Source organism: Dipodomys merriami, unplaced genomic scaffold (assembly GCF_024711535.1).
Source record: "Dipodomys merriami isolate MVZ:Mamm:240054 unplaced genomic scaffold, mDipMer1.0.p SCAF_146, whole genome shotgun sequence".
Taxonomy (NCBI): Eukaryota; Metazoa; Chordata; class Mammalia; order Rodentia; family Heteromyidae; genus Dipodomys; species Dipodomys merriami.
In genome coordinates this window covers 2,615,528-2,639,952 of record NW_027202782.1, presented here as the reverse complement: position 1 = coordinate 2,639,952, position 24,425 = coordinate 2,615,528, and the positions used below count along the sequence as shown (strand labels likewise).

At 46.0% G+C, this 24,425-nt stretch overlaps 1 protein-coding gene across 2 annotated transcripts in view; it reads left to right on the top strand.

The window, feature by feature from the left end:
• Positions 1–2,471: 2,471 nt before the first annotated feature.
• Tfcp2l1 (transcription factor CP2 like 1) overlaps positions 2,472–24,425 on the top strand; it is a 67,578-nt gene continuing 45,624 nt past the window's right edge. For both annotated transcript variants that reach the window (XM_070021881.1, XM_070021880.1), the window contains exons 1-2: positions 2,472–2,609; positions 6,355–6,506. In XM_070021881.1, coding sequence (XP_069877982.1) covers positions 2,548–2,609; positions 6,355–6,506 — 214 coding nt within the window. In that variant the 5' untranslated portion in view covers positions 2,472–2,547. The remainder of the gene's footprint in view (positions 2,610–6,354; positions 6,507–24,425) is intronic.

Sequence of the window (24,425 nt, the reverse complement as noted above, 5' to 3'; positions counted from 1 at the left end):
GATCTCAGCCTCCTGATTAGCTAGGATTATAGTCATGAACTACTAATGCCCGGGAAACCACACAATGTTTTGTTTTGTTTTGTTTTTTACAAGCTATGAAAGAATAAATCAATTAGGATCTACATGTCCCTTCCCTAGCATCTTGGCCTAGCAGGCTGAAACTTGTTACAAAAGAGAAATTGTTTCAGAACAGCTTGTTTCTGCCATCACTAATCCCAGCTAGCTTCCATAGCCTTCCTGTCACCCTACGGAGAGAGTCTGCAGGGGGAACCTGATTAGGAATTGACAACTAATCAGAATGTTGTGGGATCCAACCAATAAGGTGTTACCTTCTAAAACACCTAATTATAAATAGGGGCAGCCAATCAGGGCATTGCCTATGGTATACAAAGCCCTAGATCCAGGGCCAATAAGAAGATACAGAGGTATTAGTGGAGATAGAGACACAGAGATTGCCACCTGGAGAAGAGAAGGTGAATGGCTGGATCCTCCACTGTTCTGGACTTGATTTACGAAACTCCTGACACATGAACCTGCAGAGGCCATAGTAGTTTTTCAGCATTGTCAGCAGAGATGGCATGGTAGTCATTGGAAAGTAGACCACCCCAACCTAGTGTGGTCTCCAGGCTGCTCTGGGCTTTGGAGGCTCCTGCTAGAGGTGATGGCGGTTGAAAGAGACTCAGAGTGAGGGGAATAGGTCCAGCTCTGTTTGTGGGAGCTGGCAGCCAGGAATCCTGGTCTCCAGGGGCTCATTCCATTAGTTTCTTGGGACAGGATGCTGGCCTCCCGGGGCCCAGGCCCTGAGCATCACAATGGGGGACTAGACAGCATTTTGGCTCTGCACCCCACAGAACTCCACAGAAAATCCTTCCTAACTGCTTTCCTGACAGGACCCTTTCCAAAAAGCAAATCATAAATCTATCCCCCCCCCCCCCCCCCCCCCCCCGCCCCCTCAGCTTTTTTTTTCTCCTTTTTCTTGTGTCAGTACTGAGGCATAAACTCAGGGCCTTGCACTCTTGCTTGGCTTTTTCCCTGATGCTCTACCACTTAAGCCACAACCCACTTAAGCCACAACTCTGCTTTCAAGTCTTTTGGCAGTTGATTGAAGGTAAGAGTCTCATGGACTTTCCTGTCTGGGCTGGCTTCGAACTTTGTCCTGAGTAGCTAGGTTTACAGGTGTGCGCCACCTCCTATGGTCTCCTACTTTTTTTGGGGGGGGGTCCAGTAGTGGGGCCTGAACTCTGGGCCTGGGCGCTGTCCCTCAGTTCTTCAGCTCAAGGCTAGCACTCTACCACTTGAGCCACAATGCCACCTCCGGCTTTTTTCTTTTTGCTTATGTGGTGCTGAGGAATCGAACCCAGGGTCTCAGGCATGCAAGGCAAGCGCTCTACCGCTGAGCCACCTTCCCAGCCCCCGGTCTCCTACTTTTATCTTTTTTTTTTTTTTTTTTGGTCCTGGGGCTTGAACTCTGGGCTGTCTCCTACTTTCAATCTCCTATCCAGGTGTGCCTCAATGCCTTCTAGATGCTTCCTCCACATCGACCAGGCCTCAGCTTAACCCACCTCCCCCAGGAAGTTTTCTCTGATTGTACCCCTCCCACCATTTCCTCCTGTGTTTCTCTCTCTCTCTCTCTCTCTCTCTCTCTCTCTCTCTCTCTCTCTCTCTCTCTCTCTCTCTCTCTCTCTCTCCTTCCTCCCTCTTTTCCTCCCTCCCTCCCTTGCCAGTTGTCAGTTCGAGGTTGGTTCTCTGCCTTTTTTTTTTTTTTTGTCGGTCATGGGTCTTGAGCTCTGGGCGTGGGCACTGTCCCTCAGCTCTTCAACTCAAGGCGAGCACTCTACCACTTAAGCCACAGCGCCACTTCCGGTTTTCTGGTGATTCATCGGAGATAAGAGTTTCAGGGACTTTCCTGCCCGGGCTGGCTTTGAACCGTGATCCTCAGATCTCAGCCTCCTGAGTAGCTAGGATGACAGGCGTGACCCATGGGCAGTGCGCTCTGCCTTCTTAGTTGACATTGCAGGGGAGATGGACAACCAGTACACAGGTAAAACTTAAAAGATGACACAACGAGTATTTAGCGTCATGGAAATGTAAGACTAAGGCAAAGGGACTGAGCGTGACCGAGGGGGCCCCCACACATCCTGGGGGAGGGCCTGGATTCCCAGCCACCCCAGCCACTCCCAGCCACCGATCAGCTGTGGGGACCCCGCGGGGGCTGAGTGGAGAATAGAGCCGAGGGTCCATCTGGGCTTCACTGTGGGGGTCCAGGGCGAGGGCCCGACGCAGCCCCCCCGCGCGCCGCGCGCCCTCGGGTCCTGCGCCCTGGAGGGCGCTCGCTCCCGGGAAGGCGCGGGTCGCCTGCCGCCGCGCAGCCGGCAGGGTGCGAGGGGCGGTCCGCCTAGGCTCCGCCCCCGGGCCGCTCGGGGATAAATGCGGCGGTCGGTCGGACGGTACCGGTTCGGTGCGCGGCTTTCTGGTGGCGGAGAGCGGCCGGCGCTCCGCGTGTTCGCTCGCTGCCGCGCCGCGCTGGGCGCGCCCGGGGCTCCAGCCATGCTTTTCTGGCACACGCAGCCCGAGCACTACAACCAGCACAACTCCGGCAGCTACCTGCGGTAAGGCCACCTGCGGGCCCGCCCGACCTGCGGTGGGACGTCCCGGGCTTGAAGGCCGCTCGCCTTGCTCTCGGGGACGGGAGGTCCGCAGAGGCTCAGGCACGCCGAGCCCCGTGGGGCCCGACGGGCTCGCGGAGCCGGGGGAGTCCGCCCGGGGGATGGGGGACGCGGGGACCCCTCCCCAGGACCCGCCGCGGACGCGGGACGCACCTGCTGGCCGCCAGGCCCCCCGGCCGCGCCTCTCCCTCCCCGCTGGTGTCCCAAAGTCAAGGAAACTTCTCCCGTCGGTCCGTCGCGGGCCTGTCCCGGGCCGTTAGTTTCCCCGCTCTTGGCTCCTGCGGGCCGAGGCCCCTCTCGGAGCACCTTCTCCAGTCCCCCGAGCTGCAGCCTCGCCGGGGTCGGGGAGCCCGCTCCCCACCCCGGGCCGCGCGTGCTGGCCATCCTCCCGGGCTCTTCACGGGGCGAAGGAAGTCGGCCACTTGGCAGAGTTCCCCGCAGCCCCCCGACAGGAAATAGGACCCCGGTGTGCCTCTGGGTCCGGAGGGTTGTTGTTGTTTCTCGGTGGTGAGGCGGGCTGGGTGCTAATGGCAGGCATGTCACTTTCTCAGCTCGCCAGAACCAGCTTCAGCCTGTTTTTATTTCCAGTCCTGGTCACAGTTTATTAAATGTGCCTAATTTAACCCAAAGGGCACTTGACACGGGCGTTGGAAAAGGGAACCGGGAGGCAGAAAGCTTCTCCGGGGCCCCAGCCCGGGCCCCCCCCCCCCCCCCCAGCAAGCCAGAGCTACTGACCTTAGCTGCTCAGTTGGGCGCCCAGAAACTCCCACTCCAATTTAACATCGCAGGTTATTTGTAGTTCTGGCTACTAACAGGCGTTTGTCTGGAAGTCTTCATCCAAGGCATCCCCCTTCCAGAAAGCAGCTCTGAGAAGGAAGGGCCGACTTGACTTTACTGCTTTTATTCAGAGTGGTGGGATATGCCCAAAGCCTTGGGTCTGAGGATGAGGCGGGGAGGCTCCCTGTTGCTGGGGGCTGCTGCTGTGGGGTGGCCAAGCCCACGGGGAGCATGTTAAATCTCTGTAGCCTGCTCACAGAGACGGCTTCAACCCAGGATGATTTTTTTAGTGGGCTACACATTACAAGTTGAGTTGTAGTGCTGTCTAGGGTTTGGTAGTCCTGTCGTATCTTATAAACGAGTCTGAAGGTGACCTTGAGGTGAAGGTGTTGTAAAACTTCCTGGCTACCTGAGCCTTCATTCCGACAGGGAGGAGTTTTTGTTCATTTGAGAGGTCCAATCTTGACATCTGGGGCTGAGATACACATTTGTTTGTGGAATACTAACTTTTAGGATTTGGGTATATTGTGTGCGGGGGGGGGGGGGGGGGGGGGGGGGCTGTAAGGCCATCCTAATTTCTGGGGTGACTTGGGGAAACCAGGAATAAGCAGATCCCATGCTATTTCAATTTCACCACTCTGAAGTTGGGAGTTTGCCTTCATATAGTTTGACCGCAGTGAAGGCTAAGGCAGAGGTCAGAGCATATGCGCCCCCCCCCACCAAAGAGAGCAGGTATTGTTCTTCCGTGTGTGTGTGTGTGTGTGTTGGCACTGGCGCTTGAACTTAGGGCCTGGGCAATGTCCCTTAGCTTTTTATGCTCAACGCTGGCACTCTGCCACTTGAGCCAGAGTTCTACTTCTGGCTTTTTGGTGGTTAATTGGAGATAAGAGTCTTATTGACTTTCCTGACAGGCTGGTTTTGAACCTTGATTCCCAGATCTCAGCCTCCTGAGTAGCTAGAATTATATGCCACTAGTGCTTGTTTTTTTTTTTCTTTTTTTCCTTTTTTGCAGTACTGGGGATGAACTTGGGCTTCATGCATCCTAAAGTGCTCTATTGTTGAGCAAGTGCTCTTTGTTTTTCTGTATTTTTATTTTTGACCATCTCTACCCTCCACAGAACTTCTGCAAGTTGTCTGACCTCACCAGAATAGTGGCCTTTACCCTCTTATTCTCCTTTCTGTTTGATGTTCTGGTGACTTTTATTTCTTGGCAAATAAGGATGCCAAGCTTAAAACAAGTTACCGTTGAGTGATGGGTCTTAACTTTTTTTTTTTTAAAGGCTGTAGCACATGGATTATTAACTTAACGTGGTCTGGGAAAACATGAAATTATACAACTCTCAGGTGAGCAGGACTGCCTGCTTCTCCCTGTATTCCTAGATAACCACCTAGGCTGGAAAAAGGAAAAAGGAAGGTCCTATGTGCGGGTAAAGTCAGGTCAGCTCTGTGCCCTCTGTCCTCTTTGGGCAGCAAGTAGTGGCAGGAAAGCTTGCTTAGGAAAGATTGGCCAGGTGTGTCCAAAGCCAAGTTTTGCTTCTGAGAATTGATTAGAAGTCTTGGGGGTGTGTGCTGGGTCTGTGTTTCATAGACACTCGTTTATGATGTGGAAGGAACAGATTGTACCTGTGACTGTTTATGTGGTCAAGTGGGGTCAGCTGGTCTTATTCATAACTGGAACCCATGAAGGGTGGAGGGTTATCAAGATAGGGCATGGCACTTTTTTGGCACCTGTTTCTGTGGCACACAGAGATCTCTCCTGCTTGTAGGCCGCTCATGTTCTCAAGAATTTCCTTGTCCTTTTGGAGGGTGCTCTTCTGAAATCCTACCTACCTGGAAGGCTATAGGAAGATCTCTTGGGTTCTAGGAGTTTGATTCCAGTCTGGTCAATAAAGTGAGACCAGATTGCTTTTGTCCAAAAATGTAGAAACAAGGTCCTTAGTCACTAGCTGTCAGAAGGCTGATGTTTTGGCTGCTGTGGGAGATTTATTTATTTATTACTGGTACTGGGACTTGAATTCAGAGCCTCAGGTTCTTGCTTGACTTTCTTGCTTTCCCCTCCCCCCTCCCAGCTAGGTCCTTTGCCAATTGAGCCATACCTCCACTTCCAGTTTTTTGCTGGTTAACTGTAGGTAAGTCTCAAGGGTGTGTCTACCTAGGCTAACTTCAAACCTGGATCCTCAGTTCTCAGCCTTCCGAGTAGCTAAGTGTGTGTCACCAGGACTCATTGGGAGCTCTATTTAGAGGTGGACTGAAAGAATCATTGGGCATTTCAGATTTTCCATTTGAATTAGAAAACTGATTGGAAGTAAGGTTCTTCTTTCTTTTGCGTTTGAGGAGGTCACTATGATTCTTAAAACAAGGCCTACAGTCCAAAAGGATGGAGAGGTGTCTCTATTTGGGTGGGTGAAGCTAATGATTTCGTCATTTGTATAGTTTACTGAGCTTTCAGGCTGGTCTGAGAAGGGGGTTGGTAAGTGGAAGTTGATTAAAAAATAGCAGTTTGTCAGATTATTATACTAAAATCAAGTTTCATTAAGGCCCTGGGTACCATCCCCTGTGCTGAGGGGAGATGGAGAGGGTAGTGAGGATGAAGCCAGTTGATTCTAAAGGTCACTTCCTTGCAGCTCCTTGTGTCACTTGGAGGATTTGTGAGAGGTAACATTGACTTCTTGTCTCCTCCACGATGGATAGAAGGCCCTGAGCAATACCAGTATCCTGATGTAGTATTCACCGTGTTTGAAGCATGTGGCATGCCTGTAATTCTAGGGTCAGAAGCAAAGCTGGCGTGTTGTCATAAGCTCTGTCCAGTCACCTTTGTACTGTGGTCTGTGTCCACTTGTCCAGCTCTGCTCTGGCTTTGTACAGGGGTTCCTAGAGCCTGCTCCTGACCATTGCTTCTTGTGTGTTGCAGTGATGTGCTCGCTCTGCCCATCTTCAAGCAGGAGGAGCCCCAGCTGTCCCCGGAGAATGGGGCCCGTCTGCCTCCACTGCAGTATGTGCTGTGTGCCGCCACGTCCCCGGCCGTGAAGCTGCATGAAGAGACCCTGACCTACCTCAACCAAGGTAGTGGCCTCAGACATGGGAACCAAGGAACCAAGGGGTGGGAGCGACATTTAAAGCAGTGAGGAGTGGCTAGGAAAAAACACTTTGGTTTCAATCATTAAGATGTGAATGGGTAAGGCAGGCTGGCCAAGAAATGGAGCTTTGTTGTCAGCCACTGTCCCATTCCCCTTGCTAGCTGTGCAGCCTTTCTGAGCAAACCTATGTGAGTTAATCTGAAAAATGAAACCAAGGACAGCTGGGAACTGGGGTGTAGACCTACAATCCCAGCTACTTGGAAGGCTAAGACAAAAGGACCGCTGAGTCTTGGAGCCCTGGGCTAGCCTGGAAACCTAGTGTGATCCCCCAACTTTAACCAAAACTTAAAAAAAAAAAAATGAAGCCAGGTGCTGATGGCTCATGCCTAAAATCCTAGCTACTCAAGAGGCTGAGATCTGAGGATTACGGTTCAAAGCCAGCCCTGGAAGAAAAGTCCATGAGATTTTCCTCCAGGTGTGGCTTATGTGTCACCTTGAGAGAAGAAAGCCAAGTAAGAGAAGGGGTCCTAAACCTTTGTTTTTGTGTACAAAATGAGAAGTCTAATTTGTTAGGTTTAAAAGTGTGGAGATAAATGGAATGTTCGGGATGGTAGTGATGTGCAATGGCAAATACCTTTTTTTTGCTTGCTTGCTTGCTTATTTATTTATTTCTGAGATTCAGGCTTACTTGTTGCTCAAGCTGGCCTCAAACTTGTGTTTCTCCTGCCTTACCCCCCTAAGTGCTAGAATTATAGGCAGTCTCTAGTTCCTTTGGTCAGACACTTGTGTGGTGTTTTGTTTTGTTTTTTGTCATGATAATGTATACGGTTAGCACGTTTTGTCACTCCCTTGTTCACCCCCAGAATCAAGTGCATGTGTTTGTTGCCTCTCTGCTTTCAGGTAGGGAAGGCTAGTGGGTGTGAAGTCTGGGTGCAGTTTAGGTGAAGCTGGTCTGAGTTTTGGAATTTCCTTATGTGTTGCCTTCTCTGGAGCACTGGGGAGCAGTGGAGGGTGGAGGCCCATCACTCCTTCTGGCTCTTCTGTGGGCACATTGCAGCCTGGGGGCTCTGGCTGCCTCCCATTGTATGCAAATGGTGAGAGGAAGGCAAGGCTTGTCCCTAAGGGCCTCCAGCTGGTCTGGTGCACTAGGCTCTGAGCAACAAACAACCAAGGAGGCCTGGGGCCACTGGTGGCCGGTGCCAAGCCCAGTCTTCTGTGTGTCTGTGCTTGTTTGTGCAGTGACTTCTGCCATTGTCCTTTGATATTCATGGAAGGTCAGATGCTACCAACTTTGTCTCTCTTCCTGATTTGTTGTTGTTGTTTTGTTGTTGTTGTTGTTGGCCGTGTGGCTCGAACCTAGGGCCTGGGCACTGTTCCTGAGCTCTTTCAAGGCTCTACCACTCTGAGACACAGCTCTACTTTCAATTTTTTGGTAGTTAATTGAAGAGTCTCACAGACTTTCCTGCCCAGGCTAGATTTGAACCCAGATAGTCAGATCTTAGCCTCAGGAGTAGCTAGGATTACTGGCATGAGCCACCAGTGTCCGACTTTTCCTCCTCTTCTTCTTCTTCCTCCTCCTTCTCCTTCTCCTCCTCTTTTTTTTAATGCTGGTATTAGGGCTTAAATTCAAGGCCTCACATTTTTGTTTGTTTGTTTTTTGGTTGGTCATGGGTCTTGAACTCTTGGCCTGTGCACTATCCTTGCACTCTTCAGCTCAAGGCTAGCGTTCTACCGCTTGAGTCACAGCGCCACTTCCGGTTTTCTAGTGGTTTATTGGAGATAAGAGTCTCACTGAGTTTCCTGCCCAGGCTGGCTTTGACTCTCTATCCTCAGATCTCAGCCTCCTGAGTTGCTGGGATTACAGGTGTGAGCCACCGGGACCCGGCGGCCTCATGTTTTACTTGGAGCTTTTCCCTCTACTGCTAGCTCTACTGTTGGGCCACACCTTCATGCCCAGCTTTTGACTTGGTAATTGTAGACAAGAATCTCATGGATTTGCCTGCCCAGATTGGCTTGAACCCCTCAATGCTCACATCTCAGTCTCCGGATTAGCTAGGATTAGAGATGTGTGCCAAAGGTTCGTGACTCCCCCAACTTTGAGCCGTTTCTTCTCTCTTTGTGTCGCTGCTTTCTTGTATAAGTTTAGAAAGATGGAATTATATGACACCTACAGAGTTCAGTGATCTCAATATGCTCCTTGATCTTAGCCACATCCATAGTGTTGGGAGTCTGTTTGGCCACTAGATTAGGGCATTGAGCATCTGCCCCTCCCCTGAACTATGGGGTATTTGGTTGTTTGCTGTGCCCCTCCCCAACTTGCTGACACTTCTGGAAGTGTCTGCTCTGCATACTAGAGTTGAAAGAGTGTTCTCTTGTTCAGTATAGATGTTAGAAGGTAAAGAGTGACCCCCACAGTGTCGTCATCGGTCTGTGTCATTGTGGTACACAATGACACACAAAAAATTCTTGTTTATTTATTTATTGGCGCTGGGGCCGAAACCTAGGGTCTCCCAATACTAGATCAGCACTCTGCCACAGAACTACACCCTCAGCTCTAGATATTTTTAAAGTTATATTTTCCTGATTGTTAATGGCATACATGTTCATTACAGAAAATTTAGAGCATTTAGAAAAGTAGAAGGAAGAAAAGTCAAAGAAAAATCTAATTAAAATGGCCTCTAGCTTCACTACTAATCTAATTTTTACATATTTGTATAGACATAAAATTATGATCATGTCCTGTTTTGTTTTTTACTTACAATCTTGTGAACTTTTCTCATGTCATTAAAAAAAATCTTTGGGGACTTTGATGTTTGTAATGGCTACATAGAATTAACTTCTTTACAGTTTGTCACTTTGGGCAATTTCCTGTTGTGGACAGGCAACTTCCAGTTATTGGGAATTATACACCAAATACCCTGGGTTAGAATTCTTTGTCTGAAATCTTGGGTATTATTGGTGTATGTACCTACTAAGTGGAAGGACTGTATTGAAGGATTTGAACTCAAGTCTTGATATGGGTTGTTGGTCACATTGCCTTTTCAGAAGAATTTCCAGTGTCTATTCCAGCCAGCTTCTGTGTATACTTTTCTCTCAGTACTGGGTATTGTTTTCATCTGATTAGTGAACTATAGAATTTCATCTTGGGGCTGGGAAGGTGGCTCAGTGGTAGAGCGCTTGCTTTGCATGCCTGAGGCCCTGGGTTCAATTCCTCAGTACCACATAAGCAAAAAGATAAAAAAGCCAGAAGTGGCACTGTGGCTCAAGTGGTAGAGTGCTAGCCTTGAGCTGAAGAGCTGAGGGAGAGCACCCAGGCCCAGAGTTCAGGCCTCACGACCGGACCCCTCCCCCCCAAAAAAAGAATTTCATCTTAAGCTAGCATTCTTATGATTAGTATTGTAGTTGAGTATTTAAAATGTTTATTGATCCTCCTTGTTTCTTTTTAATTGTGTCGTTTGCAAACTTATCAATTAAAGATAATATCATTTATAAAGATCGCCAGCTTTTAAAATTTTGGTGCTTGCTCTGTAGCTTGAACTCAGAGCATGGGCATGGACACTGTCCCCAAGCTCTTTTGCTCAAGGCTGGTGCTTTACCACTTGAGCCACAGCTTCACTTCCAGCTTTTTTGGCAGTCAATTGGAGATAAGAGTCTCATGGACTTTACTGCCTGAGTTGGCTTTGAACTGCTGTTGTTAATCTTAGCCTCCTGAGTAGCTAGGATTACAGTGCTTGGTGATCATTGAGTTTTTTTTTCCCCTATGGGGCAAATTGTCTTTATTGTGGTCTATAATCTTTATGAGTTCTATGAGGTTTGACAATACAGTTATTTCTTCCACTTTGGGTGATATGTACATTCCTTTCCTTTTCAGTTTTTAACCGCTGGTTGTTTAAGTCTATTTTCAAAACTGAATGTATTGTATGGGATACATGGCATGAGTTTTCTTCTGGTGCTGGTTGTTGAACTCCATACCTTGAGCTTGCTAAGCAAGTTGTCTTATGGAACTATACCCGCAAGGCAGTGACTTTTCTTTTTTAAAATTTTCTCTATAGAAGTTTATTTACTTTGTTTTGAAGCAGGGCCTTACCATTTTACCAAGCTCACCTCCGCCTCTTCATCCTCCTACTTCAACATCCTGAGCACTGAGTTTACGGGCCTGTATTTCCTTATCTGCCCATTTATTCTTTTTTTTTTTTTTTTTGGGAGGGGGGGTCCAGTCGTGAGGCCTGAACTCTGGGCCTGGGCGCTGTCCCTCAGCTCTTCCGCTCAAGGCTAGCGCTCTACCACTTGAGCCACAAGGCCACTTCTGGCTTTTTTCTTTTTGCTTATGTGGTGCTGAGGAATCGAACCCAGGGCCTCATGCGTGCAAGGCAAGTGCTCTACCACTGAGCCACCTTCCCAGCCCCTGCCCATTTATTCTTATGAATCAGTTTTACAACTATTCAGACTCCTTTCTATTTTTGTTTTTGTTTTTGTTTTGTTTTTCCCTAGTATTGGGGCTTGAACTTAGGGCCTGGGCACTGTCCCTGAGCTTTGTCATTGAGCCACACCTTTACTTTAAGCATTTTTGGTGGTTAATTGGAGATGAGTGTCACTTTCCTGCCTGGGCTGCCTTTATCTTCTATACTCAGATCTCAGCCTCTTGAGTAGCTAAGATTATAGACATCAGCCAGTGGTGCCTGGTATGTTTTTGAGTTTTTATTTAAGCATTGATGAAGTCATATGATAAGGTTGCACAATTTGTTATATTAATATTATATTTATAAAGCATTTCTACTTTTAGTCAAATATCTTAAACATTTAAAATGTTGGTATTTCACTGTTTCCTCTTGCTAGGTAGGACAGAATGTTTTCATCTTTGAAATAAATATGTAATTATTTTACCATTTCATTTTTAGTTGAATAGAAGCCTTGTAAGAGCTGGGCTGTATCGTGTGTGTGTGTGTGTGTGTGTGTGTGTGTGTGTGTGTGTGTGTGTGTGTGTGTGTGTGTGTGTGTGTGTGTGTGTGTGTGTGTGTGTGTGTGTGTCTGTCTGTCTGTCTGTCTGTCTGTCTGTCTGTCTGTCTGTCTGTCTGTGTTTTTACTGGGGCTTGAACTCAGGGCTGGAGCTCTGTCCCTGAGATTTTATACTCGATGCAGGTGCTTGAGTGAACACTTAAGCCACAAATCCACTCCTGCTCTTTTGGTGGTTAATTGGAAATAAGATTCTTACAGACTTTCTTGACTGGATTGGCTTAGATTTATGATCCTCAGATCTCAGCCTCCAGAGTAACTACGATTACAGGTTTGAGCAACAGGCCCTAGGCTATATCTTATCTTTTTAACATCTTATCTCAAGCATTAAATTTATCAATATAGGAAGTATTCTGAGACTATCCAGAAAAGTTTAAAAAGAGGAGTGATTTTTTTCCCCCTTATTTTCCCCTATCTCCATTCTTTCATTTGCTATTTCCAGTAAATGCTGTATTGTATACCTTTCTTGTGATAAATAGATTGGGATCCAATTTTAAAAGTAGTTTTGAGCCAGTCCTGGCAGTACACACCTATAATCTCAGCTACTGTAATCCTAGCTACTCTGGAGGGTGAGATCTGAGGATTGCTGTTAAGTCTCTGAGACTCTTATCTCTAATAAACTACCAAAAGCCAGAAATGGAGCTCTGTGTGTGTGTGTGTGTGTGTGTGTGTGTGTGTGTGTGTGTATGTGCATGTATGAGTGTATATGTGCATATGTGTGTGTGTGCGTACGTACATGTGTGTGTGTGTATGTGTATGTGTATGTGTGTTTGAATTAGTCTCAGGGACTTTTCTTCTTGGGCTGGCTTCGAACCTCAATCCTCATATCTTAGCTTCCTGAGTAACTAGGATATACAGATGTGAGCCACTGAACCCTGGCTGGTGGCTGCTTTTAAAAACCTTTAAAAAACAAAGTATATCCTCTTCCTCTGGTGGTAAAGAGTGTTTTTAGGGAGTGGAGAGCTCTTGAATGAAGATTTGCAAATTCTAGGACAACTTCTCTGTCTTGTGTCCAAAGGTCATATGGACGGATCTTACCCGTAGGCTGGAGACTGTGGGCAGCCTCAGCAGGCAATTCAGGACTGGAGATAAGATATGAGATACGGCTTTTCAGGAACCTCTTACTGTGGAGATAGTCTTGGTATTTTCCACCAAAACAATGCTTGAGTCTTAAATAGAGTAATGAATGATTCCAGGAGTTTTGCTTTCTCATTCATTCACAAAAATAACAGGTGTGTGTGTGTGTTTTGCTTTCTCATTCATTCACAAAAATAACAGGGGTGTGTGTGTGTGTGTGTGTTTGTGTGTGTGTGTGTGTGTTTGTGTGTGTGATGCATGATTCAGTGCCAAGAGAAAAAAAGCTGCTTTCAAAGGCAAGAATAGGGTGAAGCATGATGCATCCTCCCACATTTATCCCAGGAGCCCCAAGTGCTCCAAGGGGTGCAGGGCCTGGAGAAGTAGAGCAGGTAACCGGCTGAACCAACGGAAAGCCACTCCAGATCCTCGCAGCCTTCCGGCCTTATCAGTGAGGCTCTTATCTCCAATTAAGCTGGGAAATGAATTCTTACAAAGTGCGTGTCACTCCGCGTAGAAAGTGAGGTAGTAGCTGTAGAAGACACTTGGAAACTATCCAGATTTTTTGACAGTATGATTAATAAAGAAGAAATACTTCCGTAATTCCGTAAATGGGGTTGGATTTTTCTTTTTTAATAGTTTCTCCTCTTTTTGTTTGTGTTTGTTTCTTCATGCCGAGATTAGTGGGATTGGCTCTAGGACCAAGAATGACACCTCTTAAGACGGAATGGTGTCACTTTGGGACAGATTAAAAGCCAAAAGACCTGCTTATCTTCTTCTCTTTTTGCACTAGGCACAGCCAGGTAATAGACATAACCCTGGGCAGAATCTGCATGTTGTTAAAATTCCATTTAAAAATGTGATTAGGGAGAATGAACAAAGGGACAACATCGTATTTATAACCTGATTTATGAAATTGTAACCCTTTTGTACAACAACTTAATAACAATTAAAAATAATAAAAATTAAAATGTGATCAAACTGTAATCCTGCCTATTCAAGAGGCTGAGATTTGAGGATTGCTGTTCAAAGCCAGCCAGGTGAAATTCATGAGACTCTTAGCTCCAATTTATTGGCAAAAAGCCAGAAGTAGAGGTATGGCTCAAGTGGTGGAGTACTAGCCTTGAGCTTTAAATGCTAAGGGACAACTGGGTCAGAGTTAAAGTCCCAAGAATGGCACACACACAAAATGTGATCAAGCCTCAATCAGTAGTAGCCTAAGGCTATCTCAATACTGGTCTGAAGACTAAGTACTTGGAGAAAGAGGCAGGAAGTTTGTAGTTCAAGGCTAGCCTGAACTAGCTCTTTTTCTTTTTTCTTACCAAAAGCATTGGAACTCTTCACATGACGAACATCTTTAGGGTGATATATCTGTGTTTAGCACTGTAGATTATGTAGGAGTCCCTGATTCCCTGTTTCTGTCTCTTCTGTCTGTGTCTGTGTCTGTCTTTCTGACTCTGAATCTCTGACTTTCTGACTCTCTCTCCCTCCGACTCTCTCTTTCTCACTTTCTCTTTCTCTTCCACCTTCTTCAGAATCAAACCCAGGGTCTTTGCATGCTAGGCTGTGCCACTAACTAGACCCCATCCCTCATGTTCTTTTTTGAGAATACTGAGTATTGTCCTGTTGCTATTTTTCCTATGGCAATCTGAAAGGTAAGGTCCTTTCCCCTTTCCAGGCTAGAGAATGGGTGAACTGTGGGAGAAAATGCCTGACTTCTTGGAAGAGAGGAGTCCTCCTTCCTTTCGTTTTCTGTCTGCTTTTCCTGGCAGGCAGGGTTCTATAGGATCCCATCTGTCTTCTAGAACTATGGTATAGCTCTAAGAATGGTGGTTGGGGCTGGTGTGGGCAGCCAGGAGAGTCATAAAGGAATGTAGCCAGGAGAAAATGTCCCATAGGTAGATACTCCATAACCAATTGCTCCTACCTGTCTCCACCCCTCCACCCCGGTCTTTACTGGAGACAGATAAGAGCTTCAGGCCCTAAAGCCTGTCTTTCTGCTTATAAAAGGACAGATGCAGCTGTTTTCACTAGCTTTCCTGGTTGATCACCTAATCACTAGGATCTTGGGTTTCTTGTCTTCTGTACAATCAGGCCAGTTTCACTTTGGAGAAGATTTTTTGCCTGGAGAATTAAGTGAATAACAACTGTCCAGCAAACTGAGAGTGCCTGGTTACATTTTTCCTTCTTCCCAATTATATCAGTGACTTTGAATTTAAAGAATGAGGCAAAGGATTAGTCACTTTGTTTGTTATCTTTTCCCCTGAAGCTGAAGTTTTCATTCCAGATTAATTTTTAGCCTGAAGGTTGAGAATATAAACTGGAAAAACCAAAGGACCCTGAAGTAGTGGCTTTTAAAGAATTGTTTCCCTTCTCATTCTTTTTCTTTTTTTCTAATTTTTTTTATTGTAAAGATACTGTGCAGAGGGATTACAGTTACATCAGTAAGGTAATGAGTACATTTCTTGTGGGGCGTTGTTACTCCCTCCTTTGTTTTTCTCCCACAATCCCTTCTGTTCCCTTCCCTACCTCCCCCATTCCTCCTCCCTTTAGGAAACTTTGATAGTCCTGCCTTCTAGATTTTTCTTAGTCATACTTTAACCAATATGTGACTAGTTATCAGGAATATATATATACTAACACACATACATATATTTAAAGTATGTGTATGACTTCTCAAAATTTAATTTTATTGTCAAGGTGATGTACAGAGCGATTACAGATGCATAAAAAAGGTGAATGACTTTTTAAGAAAAATGAGCACACACTCCTCCTCTTCCAATATAAGCATATATTTTGAGGGCTATCTAAAATCCACAACTTTTTGCCAGGCACCTGTGGCACACACTTGTAATCCTAGGTACTCAGGAGTCTGAGATCTGAGAATCACAATTCAAAGTCAGCCTGATCAAGAAAGTCTGTGAAACCCTGTGCTGGCCTTTAATCCTAGCTACCCAGAAGGCTGAGATATGAGGATTGTGGTTAAAACCAGCTAGGGCCTGGGCTAAACTAAACTACAAAAAAAAGCCATAAGTAGAGCTGTGGCTCAAGTGGTAGAGCACCAGCCTTGAGAAAAAAACTCAGGGCCAGGGCCCAAGCCCTGAGTTCAAGCCCTGGGACTAGCATACACACAAAAAAAGAGAGACAAAGAAGTTATTTCTCAAATCTCAACTGTCCATGTAAGTCTGTGAGTTTAGGGTTGAACTAATAAAAATATTGTTAGCTTGGGATATAGTGGTCATTGACTGTTTTGTTTATTTTCTTTTGTTCAATTATATTTGAATAGATATAAATGCACATATGCATGTATGTAATGCAACATCATAGGGATGGGACCCAAGGCTAAACACCAACTTAAAATTTTTTTTATTGTAAAGATACTGTACAGAGATGTTACAGTTACATGAATAAGGTAATATACATTTCCTATTGAGCATTGTTACCCCCTCCTTTGTTTTTCCCCTACTATCCCTTCCCTCCCCACCTTCCCAACTCTTCCCTTCCCCGTCACCCTGAAGTTGTAAAGTTCCTTTTCAACATAGAGTCTTGTACATCTTTCTCATTGTTGTTACAGTGGGTCTGCCTATATCCTTGTTTCAGCATTTTGTTATTTCCCTTCCCCTCACCAAATTAGAAAAAAATGTATATGCAAGATGCAGGGCACCAGAATCAAATACAGTGAAAAAACAGGGATTATACCACTGGGGAAGAACATAAAAAGAAACAACAACAAAAAATCATGTAGTACATTAAAAACAACAGCAACAAAGAAAAAAACTACTTGTGTCCCTATCTTGGGGTCCATTTTGCTTAGCATCATCTTAGATGATCATATGTAAATAGCTTTATCCTAGACCTTATTTCAAATAAGGGAAACCATGATAACTATGTTTCTTTGGGTCTGGCTTACTTCATTTAATATGTTTTCCAAGTCTTTCCATTTCCTAACTGTAAGCATTATGCCCACCTTTGGAAGACCTGAGCTCCTCCCTGCCCTGAAGTTCCCGCCATACAGCTGGCCCCTCCCTCTCTCCACCCAGACCCACCCATCTACCTCACTTTCTACCCTCAGACCCTGCTGCTACCTAGGTAGTGGAGGTCTCTCCGTGCTCTCTTTCCGGGGGAAATATGGCTCCTCTAATAAACCTTGTAATAATTTTTCTCCTGTGCCTGCCTGCCTCCGCATGGCCCCCTGGGATGGATGGGACAGATCCTTTCACTAACAAATGAGACAATGTCATTCTTTCTGATGGAGGCATAGTTCCATTGTATATATATATACACCACATTTTCTTGATTCATTTATCTATTGAGGGGCATATGGGATGGTTGGATATCTTAGCTATGGTAAATAATGCTGCTATGCTGGTAGCTTTTGTATGGCCTTGTTTGTGATCATTTGTGATCCCATAAGTGGGATTGCTGGGTCATAGGGGAGCTCTATGTGGAGTCTTTTGAGGAACCTCCACACTGCTTTCCTAAGTGGTTGAACAAGTTTACACTCCCACCAACAATGCAGTAGGGTTTCCTTTTGGCCACATATCCTCCAGCATCTGTTATTATTAGATCTCTTGATTATAGCCATTGTAACTGGGATGAGGTAGAATCTCAATGTTGTTTTGATTTGTATTTCTTTTATTGCCAGAGAGGTTGAGCATTTCTTCATGTGTCTATTGGCCATTCTTATTTCCTCTTCAGAGTCTCTTTAAGTCTTTAGCCCACTTATTAATCAGGCAGTTATTTCTTTGAGAATCAACTTTTTTGTATGTATGCTGGTACTTTTTTTGAACTGGGAATGCTATCTTAAGAATTATGTTAAAACCTTCTATAGTCTAGAAATACTTAAAAGGAAAAGCAGCCAAAAGATTTCCCATCCATATTGAAGTGTATTGTAAAGTCAAGGACCAGCTGAGCTTATCCAAGCTGAAATGAACCCCATCCTTGCTGGGCCCCACTAACCATCAGTAGTTGTGTGAGTGGGGTGGCAGGCAGATGCTAGGTTCAGTATACTTCACTCTGTAAAAATGGGACCCTGATATTTCAAGGCCATCACACTTAAGGGCCCGGTACATCAGAGGGTCTCAAAGGGTACAGTCACTCAGCTGCTACCTTTGGCTGTTTTTCAGAGGTGTTTGTTGAAAGGAGCAGGAAGGAAGGTCAGGTGGAGAGCCCCCACTTTGCTCTTTGTAGAGTGGGCTCCTGGACCTTGATTAGAATGGATGCTTGAGCCTGGCGCCTGGTGGTTCACGCCTGTAATCCTAGCTACTCAGGCGTCTGAGATCTGAGGATTGTGGTTCAATGCCAACCTGGGCAAGAAAGTCCATGAGATTCTTATTTCTACTAGAAAACCAGAAATGTCACGGTGGCTCAAGTGGTAGAGCGCTAGCCTTGCACACAAAGATCTCAGAGACAGTGTCCAGGCCCTGAGTTCAAGGCCCACAGCCAACAAAAAAAAAGAAGGGAAGTGTTTCTGTGGCTCAAGTGGTAGAGCACTCACCTTGAGCTAAAGAGCTCAGGGACAGCGCCCAGACCCAGAGTTCAAGCCCTACGCCTGAAAATAAAAATGGCCGCTTGGAGGGACAAGAGGAGACTACCCTGAGCAAAGAGGGTGTTTTGAGTTTTACATCAGAATAAGCCACTCTAGGGGCTTAGTGGTAGAGAGCTTGCTTCACATACATGAGGCCCTGGGTTCGATTCCTCAGCACCACATAAACAGAAAAAGCTGGAAGTGGCTCTGTGGCTCAAGTGGTAGAGTGCTAGCTGAGCGCTCAAGAGCTTAGGGACAGTGCCCAGGCCTAGAGTTCAAGCCCCATGAAGAAAAGAAAAGCCACTCTACACAAGAAGCTACCGTGATTGTCCCAATCTCCTCTTTACCCCAGAGAGAGAGGGAGGAAAAGAATTAAGTTGCATGTTCTGCCTGTGCAGTATGCTTGGAGCCTGCTGGTATGTGCCTAGGGACCTCCGCCCCTGGCCCAGGGCTGGACAAGTTTGGAGCTGGAAGAGACTACAGAAGACAACAGATGCCCCTTTGTGATAGTTAAAAATGGACTCTGTCCCTTTAAGAGTCCTTATGGAATGTTCTTCCTGTGGACCCATTCTGGAGAGAACCCCTTTGCTTGGGTTAGAGGCTAGAGCTAGGCAGCTGTATTCTTCCTGCTTTCTGGTTTGTTTTGCTCTTTCCTTTTTGGGGGTTGTTGTATGTGGTCCAGCCTGGGGCTTTGAACTAAGGGCATCATACTCTCATTGTTTCTCTCAAGGTTGGTGCTCTACCATTTGAGCCATACTTCTACTTAGGGCTTTTCAGTGGAGATAAAAGTCTCCTGAAATTTCCTGCCTGTGCTGATTTTTATCCTCAGATCTCAGCCTTCTGGGTAGCTAGGATTACAGGTGTGAGAAACCCTTTCACCTCCTCCTCCTCCTTCTCTGTCTTCTTTTCTTCTGACACAGGGCCTTGATACACTGTAGTCACATCTAGCCTTGAACTACAGATCCTCCTGCCTCAGTCTCTCAAGGTCTAGGGATTGTAGGCTTGTACCCCACACCTGGCAAGGTACCATGTCTCACACAGGCATAGTCCTTTGGGAACTTTGATGGCTGTATCTTCCAACCTCTTCTAACTGATGGGACACCCAAAATCTGGAGGCTCATGTGTAGTTGGTTTCTGGCTAACTCTGGAAGTGCAGTCCTGTCTTCTCCGGATTGGTTTTGGCATGATGTCTCCCACATGTGGTCCCTGCCACATTTGAACTGAGAGAGGCAGGTGTCTGTTGTCAGCCAGCAGTGATTAGTTCTCATGGGAGCATGGTTGCTTGCCACACTTAGGCTATGACAGATGAGGGTGTGAGAGTTACTGTCTTTCTCCACCTCTCCTTTCGGTGGCAGAAATGCCTGGGTTATGCAAGGAAGGTGTGAGCTCCACCCGGTATGACTCTGGGCTTTGCAGATTAAGGACCAACCTTGTGTCCAGCCAGGAAGGAACTAGGTCTGGTGTATCTGGATGGGGGAGGGGGGCTGACCTCCTCTGTCGTTCTTCAATCTGTGATTGGGCCTAACAATTCCCATGGGGTGGTTAGAGGAGGGTGAGTCCTCCTAAATGGAGGGAACAACCACAGGAGCTCTAGGAACTGAGTGGACAGGATTAGATTCCTGAAATATGTGGGCCAGTGGGAACCAAAGATAGAATCTTTACTTAGCTTGCTATTCAGAATGTCTAGGACCAGCATTTCAGAGAACTCATTGGAAATGCAGAGGCTTGGGACTGTGGCCAGACCACTCATTTAGAACCTGCCTCTTACCAGGTTGGGATGAATATATTAAAACTAGAGAAGCATGCTCAAGCATTCCTACACTACTCCCACTTGATAGGAGAGGAAACCAAGACCCTCAAGTGTATAATTCCATGTTCACTGGTATATCCAACTAAAAATACTGTACCATCACTACAACTCCCTTTGGAACATCTTTTCCTTCCTAAAAGAAACTCACAGCCATTAGCTGTCAATCTTCAAATTCTTCCTTTCTTTCCTTAAGCCCTGGGTTATCATCAATCTCTATTTAAGTTTTCCTCTTCTACATATTTCATACCTGTGGTGCAATGCTGATGGTGGGCTTTGGTGACTGGTTTCACTCAGCATGGTACTTTCTAGGATCCTCCATATAAACCACACATTAAGAACTTCTTTATTCGGAGGTACTGCTTTATTTAATCATCTTTTATCTTAGCCAAAGATAGTTGAATTGTTCAGTGTTTTTGGCTCTCAGGAACCATGCTTCCTGTGCAAATTCTGGTATGGAGCGGTGTTGTCACTTTCTCTTGGGGCTCTTTGTAAGAGTGGAATTGCTGGGTCAAATGGTGAGCATGCCTAACTTTTTGAGGATCTGCCAGACTGTTTTCTAGAGCCACTGCCTATTGTACAGTTCATATTCATCAGTCATGGTGGGAAGGCCCCTTTGTCCACTTTTACTACTTGTTATTTATTAGGCATGGATGTTGGTGAGCTCTGCTGGTGGCTACTACTAGCCTCCTATTGCTTATACCCTAGCAGAGCTGGAGACTCCACCTGTAATAGAGCCTCAAACTGGAACCAAAGGCTCATGCATACCCTTCTGTTCTCTGTGGATATGCCTTATGCTGTCTCTGCCACCAGCTTCCTTGCTTTGTAGCCAGAGGGCAGACTGCAAAACCACCTTTTCCTGAGCATACAAGGCCTAATATCCTCAGACAGACCAGCTCTCCCTGGTTTCTTGCTTTCCCAGGGAGGGGATTCTTGGCCTAGCCTGGCCATTGGCTCAACTGGCCCGGGTATAGCTTAGCTGGGCTCTTCTTCCCTCTGAAGTCAGGGGCTGGGGAACCTTTTTCAAAGAGTGTGCTTAGTTTCTGTTGGAGCGTTGGTCCCTGAATTCCCCGAGTGCATCCTTAGGTACTCACACCTCTGGGTACAATGATGAAGAGGAGGCCCTATTAGCCTTAGCAGTAACTGCCCCCAGAAAGTTCTGTGTCCAGATGCCCAGAGAGAAAATGGGGATTCCCAGGGTAGGAAGGTAGTAGTGAGTCACTTTACATGAGCCAGTGTAAGGTGAGCCCTGGGGTGATCTTGTTCCCTCCTTTGAACCTTGCTGAAGGGGGTGGGGGCGGGTGGCAGTCTGGGGCTGCCCCTAGCCTGGCACAGGGTCCTCCTTGCCTTTACCAAGTCCCCAAGTCCAGTGGACCCTTGTGGCTGGGCAGAGAGGAAGAGAGGGGTATCTGCTGGCAAGTCACCCTTCTACTTATCTTAGAGACTTTGTTTCCCACTCTGTTCTCTGTCCTTTGTCCCGCCAATGTACATGGTAGCTCCTTCTTTTTGATTTTGTGTTTCTTTTCTTTAATATATATATTTATTGTAAAGATACTGTACAGAGGGGTTGCAGTTACATGAGTAATGAGTACATTTCCTATCGAACATTGTTACCCCCTCCTTTGTTTTTCCCCTACTATCTACTATTCCTTCCCTACCCACCTCCCCAAATCCTCTCCCTCCCCCCTCAGTTGTAACGGTCATTTTTTAACAGTGTCTTGTACATCTCATTGTTACAATGGGTCAACCTGTATCCTTATTTCAGTATTTTAGTTATTAGAAAAATGTATACACAAGATGCAGGGCACTGGACTCAAATACAGTGAAAACAGGGATTATACCAAGGGGTAAGAACATAAGAAATTAAAAAATCAAATAGTACACTAAAAACAACAGTGACAAAGAAAAATACAATGGAATTCTATGCCTCCATCAGAAAGAATGACACCGCCCCATTTGTGAGGAAATGGGAAGACTTGGAAAAAAATTATATTAAGCGAAGTAAACCAGACCCAAAGAAACATAGGTCCCATGGTTTCCCTTATTTGTAATAACTAGTATATGTTAAATAGTATAAATAGTATATGTATAGGGCAAGCAGAAAAGGTCGAAGCTATGTACATATGACCATATAAGATGATGCTAAGTGAAATGAACCCAAGATAGGGACACAAGAGGTTTTATCTTTTTTGCTATTGTTTTTAATGTACTTATAATTGACTTTGTGTTTCTAAAATTTATTTATTTATTATCAAACTAATGCACTTACTGGATGAAAAATAACAGTGATAGCAAATGGCTAAGTTCCACTTGTGCCCCTGGGTGCCCAGTTTTTCTTAGAGACTAATGCTATCTCTGTTGCTCATGTATGTTTCCTTCCTTCCTTCCTTCCTTCCTTCCTTCCTTCCTTCCTTCCTTCCTTCCTTCCTTCCTTCCTTCCTCCCTTCCTCCCTTCCTCTCTTCCTCCCTCCCTCCCTCCCTCCCTCCCTCCCTCCCTCTCTCCCTTTCTCTCTCTCTTTCTCTCTCTTTCTCTCGTTCTCTTTTTCTTTCTCTCTTTTGCTCTTTCTCTTTCTTTCTTTCTCTCTCTTTCTCTTTCTCTCTTTCTCTCTCTCTTTCTCTCTCTCTTTCTTTCCTTTCTTTCTTTCTTTCTCTCTCTCTTTCTTTCTTTCTTTCTTTCTTTCTTTCTTTCTCTCTCTCTCTCTCTCTCTCTCTCTCTCTCTCTCTCTCTCTCTCTCTCTCTCTCTCTCTCTCTCTCTCTCTCTCTCTCTCTCTCTCTCTCTCTCTCTCTCTCTCTCTCTCTCTCTCTCTCTCTCTCTCTTTTGGTCCGTGTCAGACCTCCATCAATTTCTATCTGCATCCATTGGTAAATCTTGAGTACACCCTTTTGGGTGATTTTTCTATTTATTTCTGCTTTTTTTTTTTTTTTAAAAAAAAAACATTATTTGGAATGCTATAGTAATAAGAGCTTCTCTCCCATGAATTTACTTATTCACTTGGTTGTATCAGTGTAAATTTGTGGTACTTATTTTATCTTGTGTATTATCAGCCAGTCGCTTTGTTGCTTATGTTGTTGAGGGGTGACTACTGGCTGGCTTCTCTGTCACCTCTCCTTTTATCTGAGCACACCCTTACTGCCAGTTGCTATAGGATCTTCTGGATACCCCTGCCTGCAGGGTGCTCTGGAAACACCCCTTCCAGAAGCATCCAGGACATGGTTTACTTTTTTTTTTTTTTGGTCATAGGGCTGACCTCATGGCCTGGGTGCTGTCCCTGAGCTTTTTCTGCTCAAGGCTAGCACTCTACCACTTTGAGCCACAGTGCCACTTTCGGTTTTCTGGTGGTTAATTGGAGATAAGAGTCTCACGATTATTCTGCCTGGGCTGGTTTTGAACCACAATCCTCAGATTTTAGCTTCTGAGTAGCTAGGATTACAGGTGGGAGCCACCAGTTTACCTTTTTTTTTTTTGACACACATACAAGATTTTTCTGCAGATCTGCTTGTGTACCAGGCATACCGCCCAGACCATGGCATTTGAAAGCCGGAAGAAGGTGAAATGCCAGCAGGCAATGGTCCATCAGGATTATGGCTTAGGTCTGTAGGTAGCAGAGCCTTTCCCCTTGCAGGCCATTAAGTGTGAGTGCTCTATGTTACACTATGGACACTTGTATAATACTGAACCTATGAAGGTGACCAAACTGTACATGGCAGGCACTATAAGTACAGTATTGTGTTTTCTGCCTCTGTTATTCTTACAGGACTGTTGGCATCCTGTCCTCCATTCTCTGGGAGTAATGATGACCTCTACTATGTTTTATGTGGCATTAATTACCTAAGCCAGCAACTGTTGGAAAGTAAACAGCCTGTAAATCTTGGCTGTTCTGTGCAATTGCCTCCTGTTCTTGGGAACACTGTGAGGTGGGCAGGAGGCCTGGCTCTGGGTTCTGCCCATTGGCAGAGTCACTGGGCTTAGTGGGCACAGCCCAAGACGAGGCCAGCTGGGGTGGGCTGCTCTGGGCAGTGCTGTGGTGGCTGCAGCTGACCTTTGGAAGATAATGTGCCCTGTCTCAGGGCACCTTTCAGCAGGCTGCCTCCTGCCTCTGAGGTCTTGGACCACAGGGCTCAGGTGTGGAGATAATGTGAAAATGGTGGGAGGAAGTCCTTCAGCGCAGTCTGGTGGCTAGCAGGTGGGGATAGCCATCGGCTGAGTCATGTCCTATGCCAACTTGCAGGTGTGGCATTTCAGTGCTCACACCAGTCCTGCCTTCTGCTGATAGCGACATGCTAATAAGGTAGGAGCTCTACCATTTGAGCCACAGTTCCGTTTTAGAATTTTTGGTCATTAATTGGGAATCAAGAGTCTCATGGACTTGCCTAGCTGGGCTGGCTTTATACCAGGATCCTTGGATCTCAGACTCCTGAGTAGCTAGGATTTATAGGCATGAACCAGAGCCTGGCACAGCTCTTTTCTCCTTTAACTCTAAAG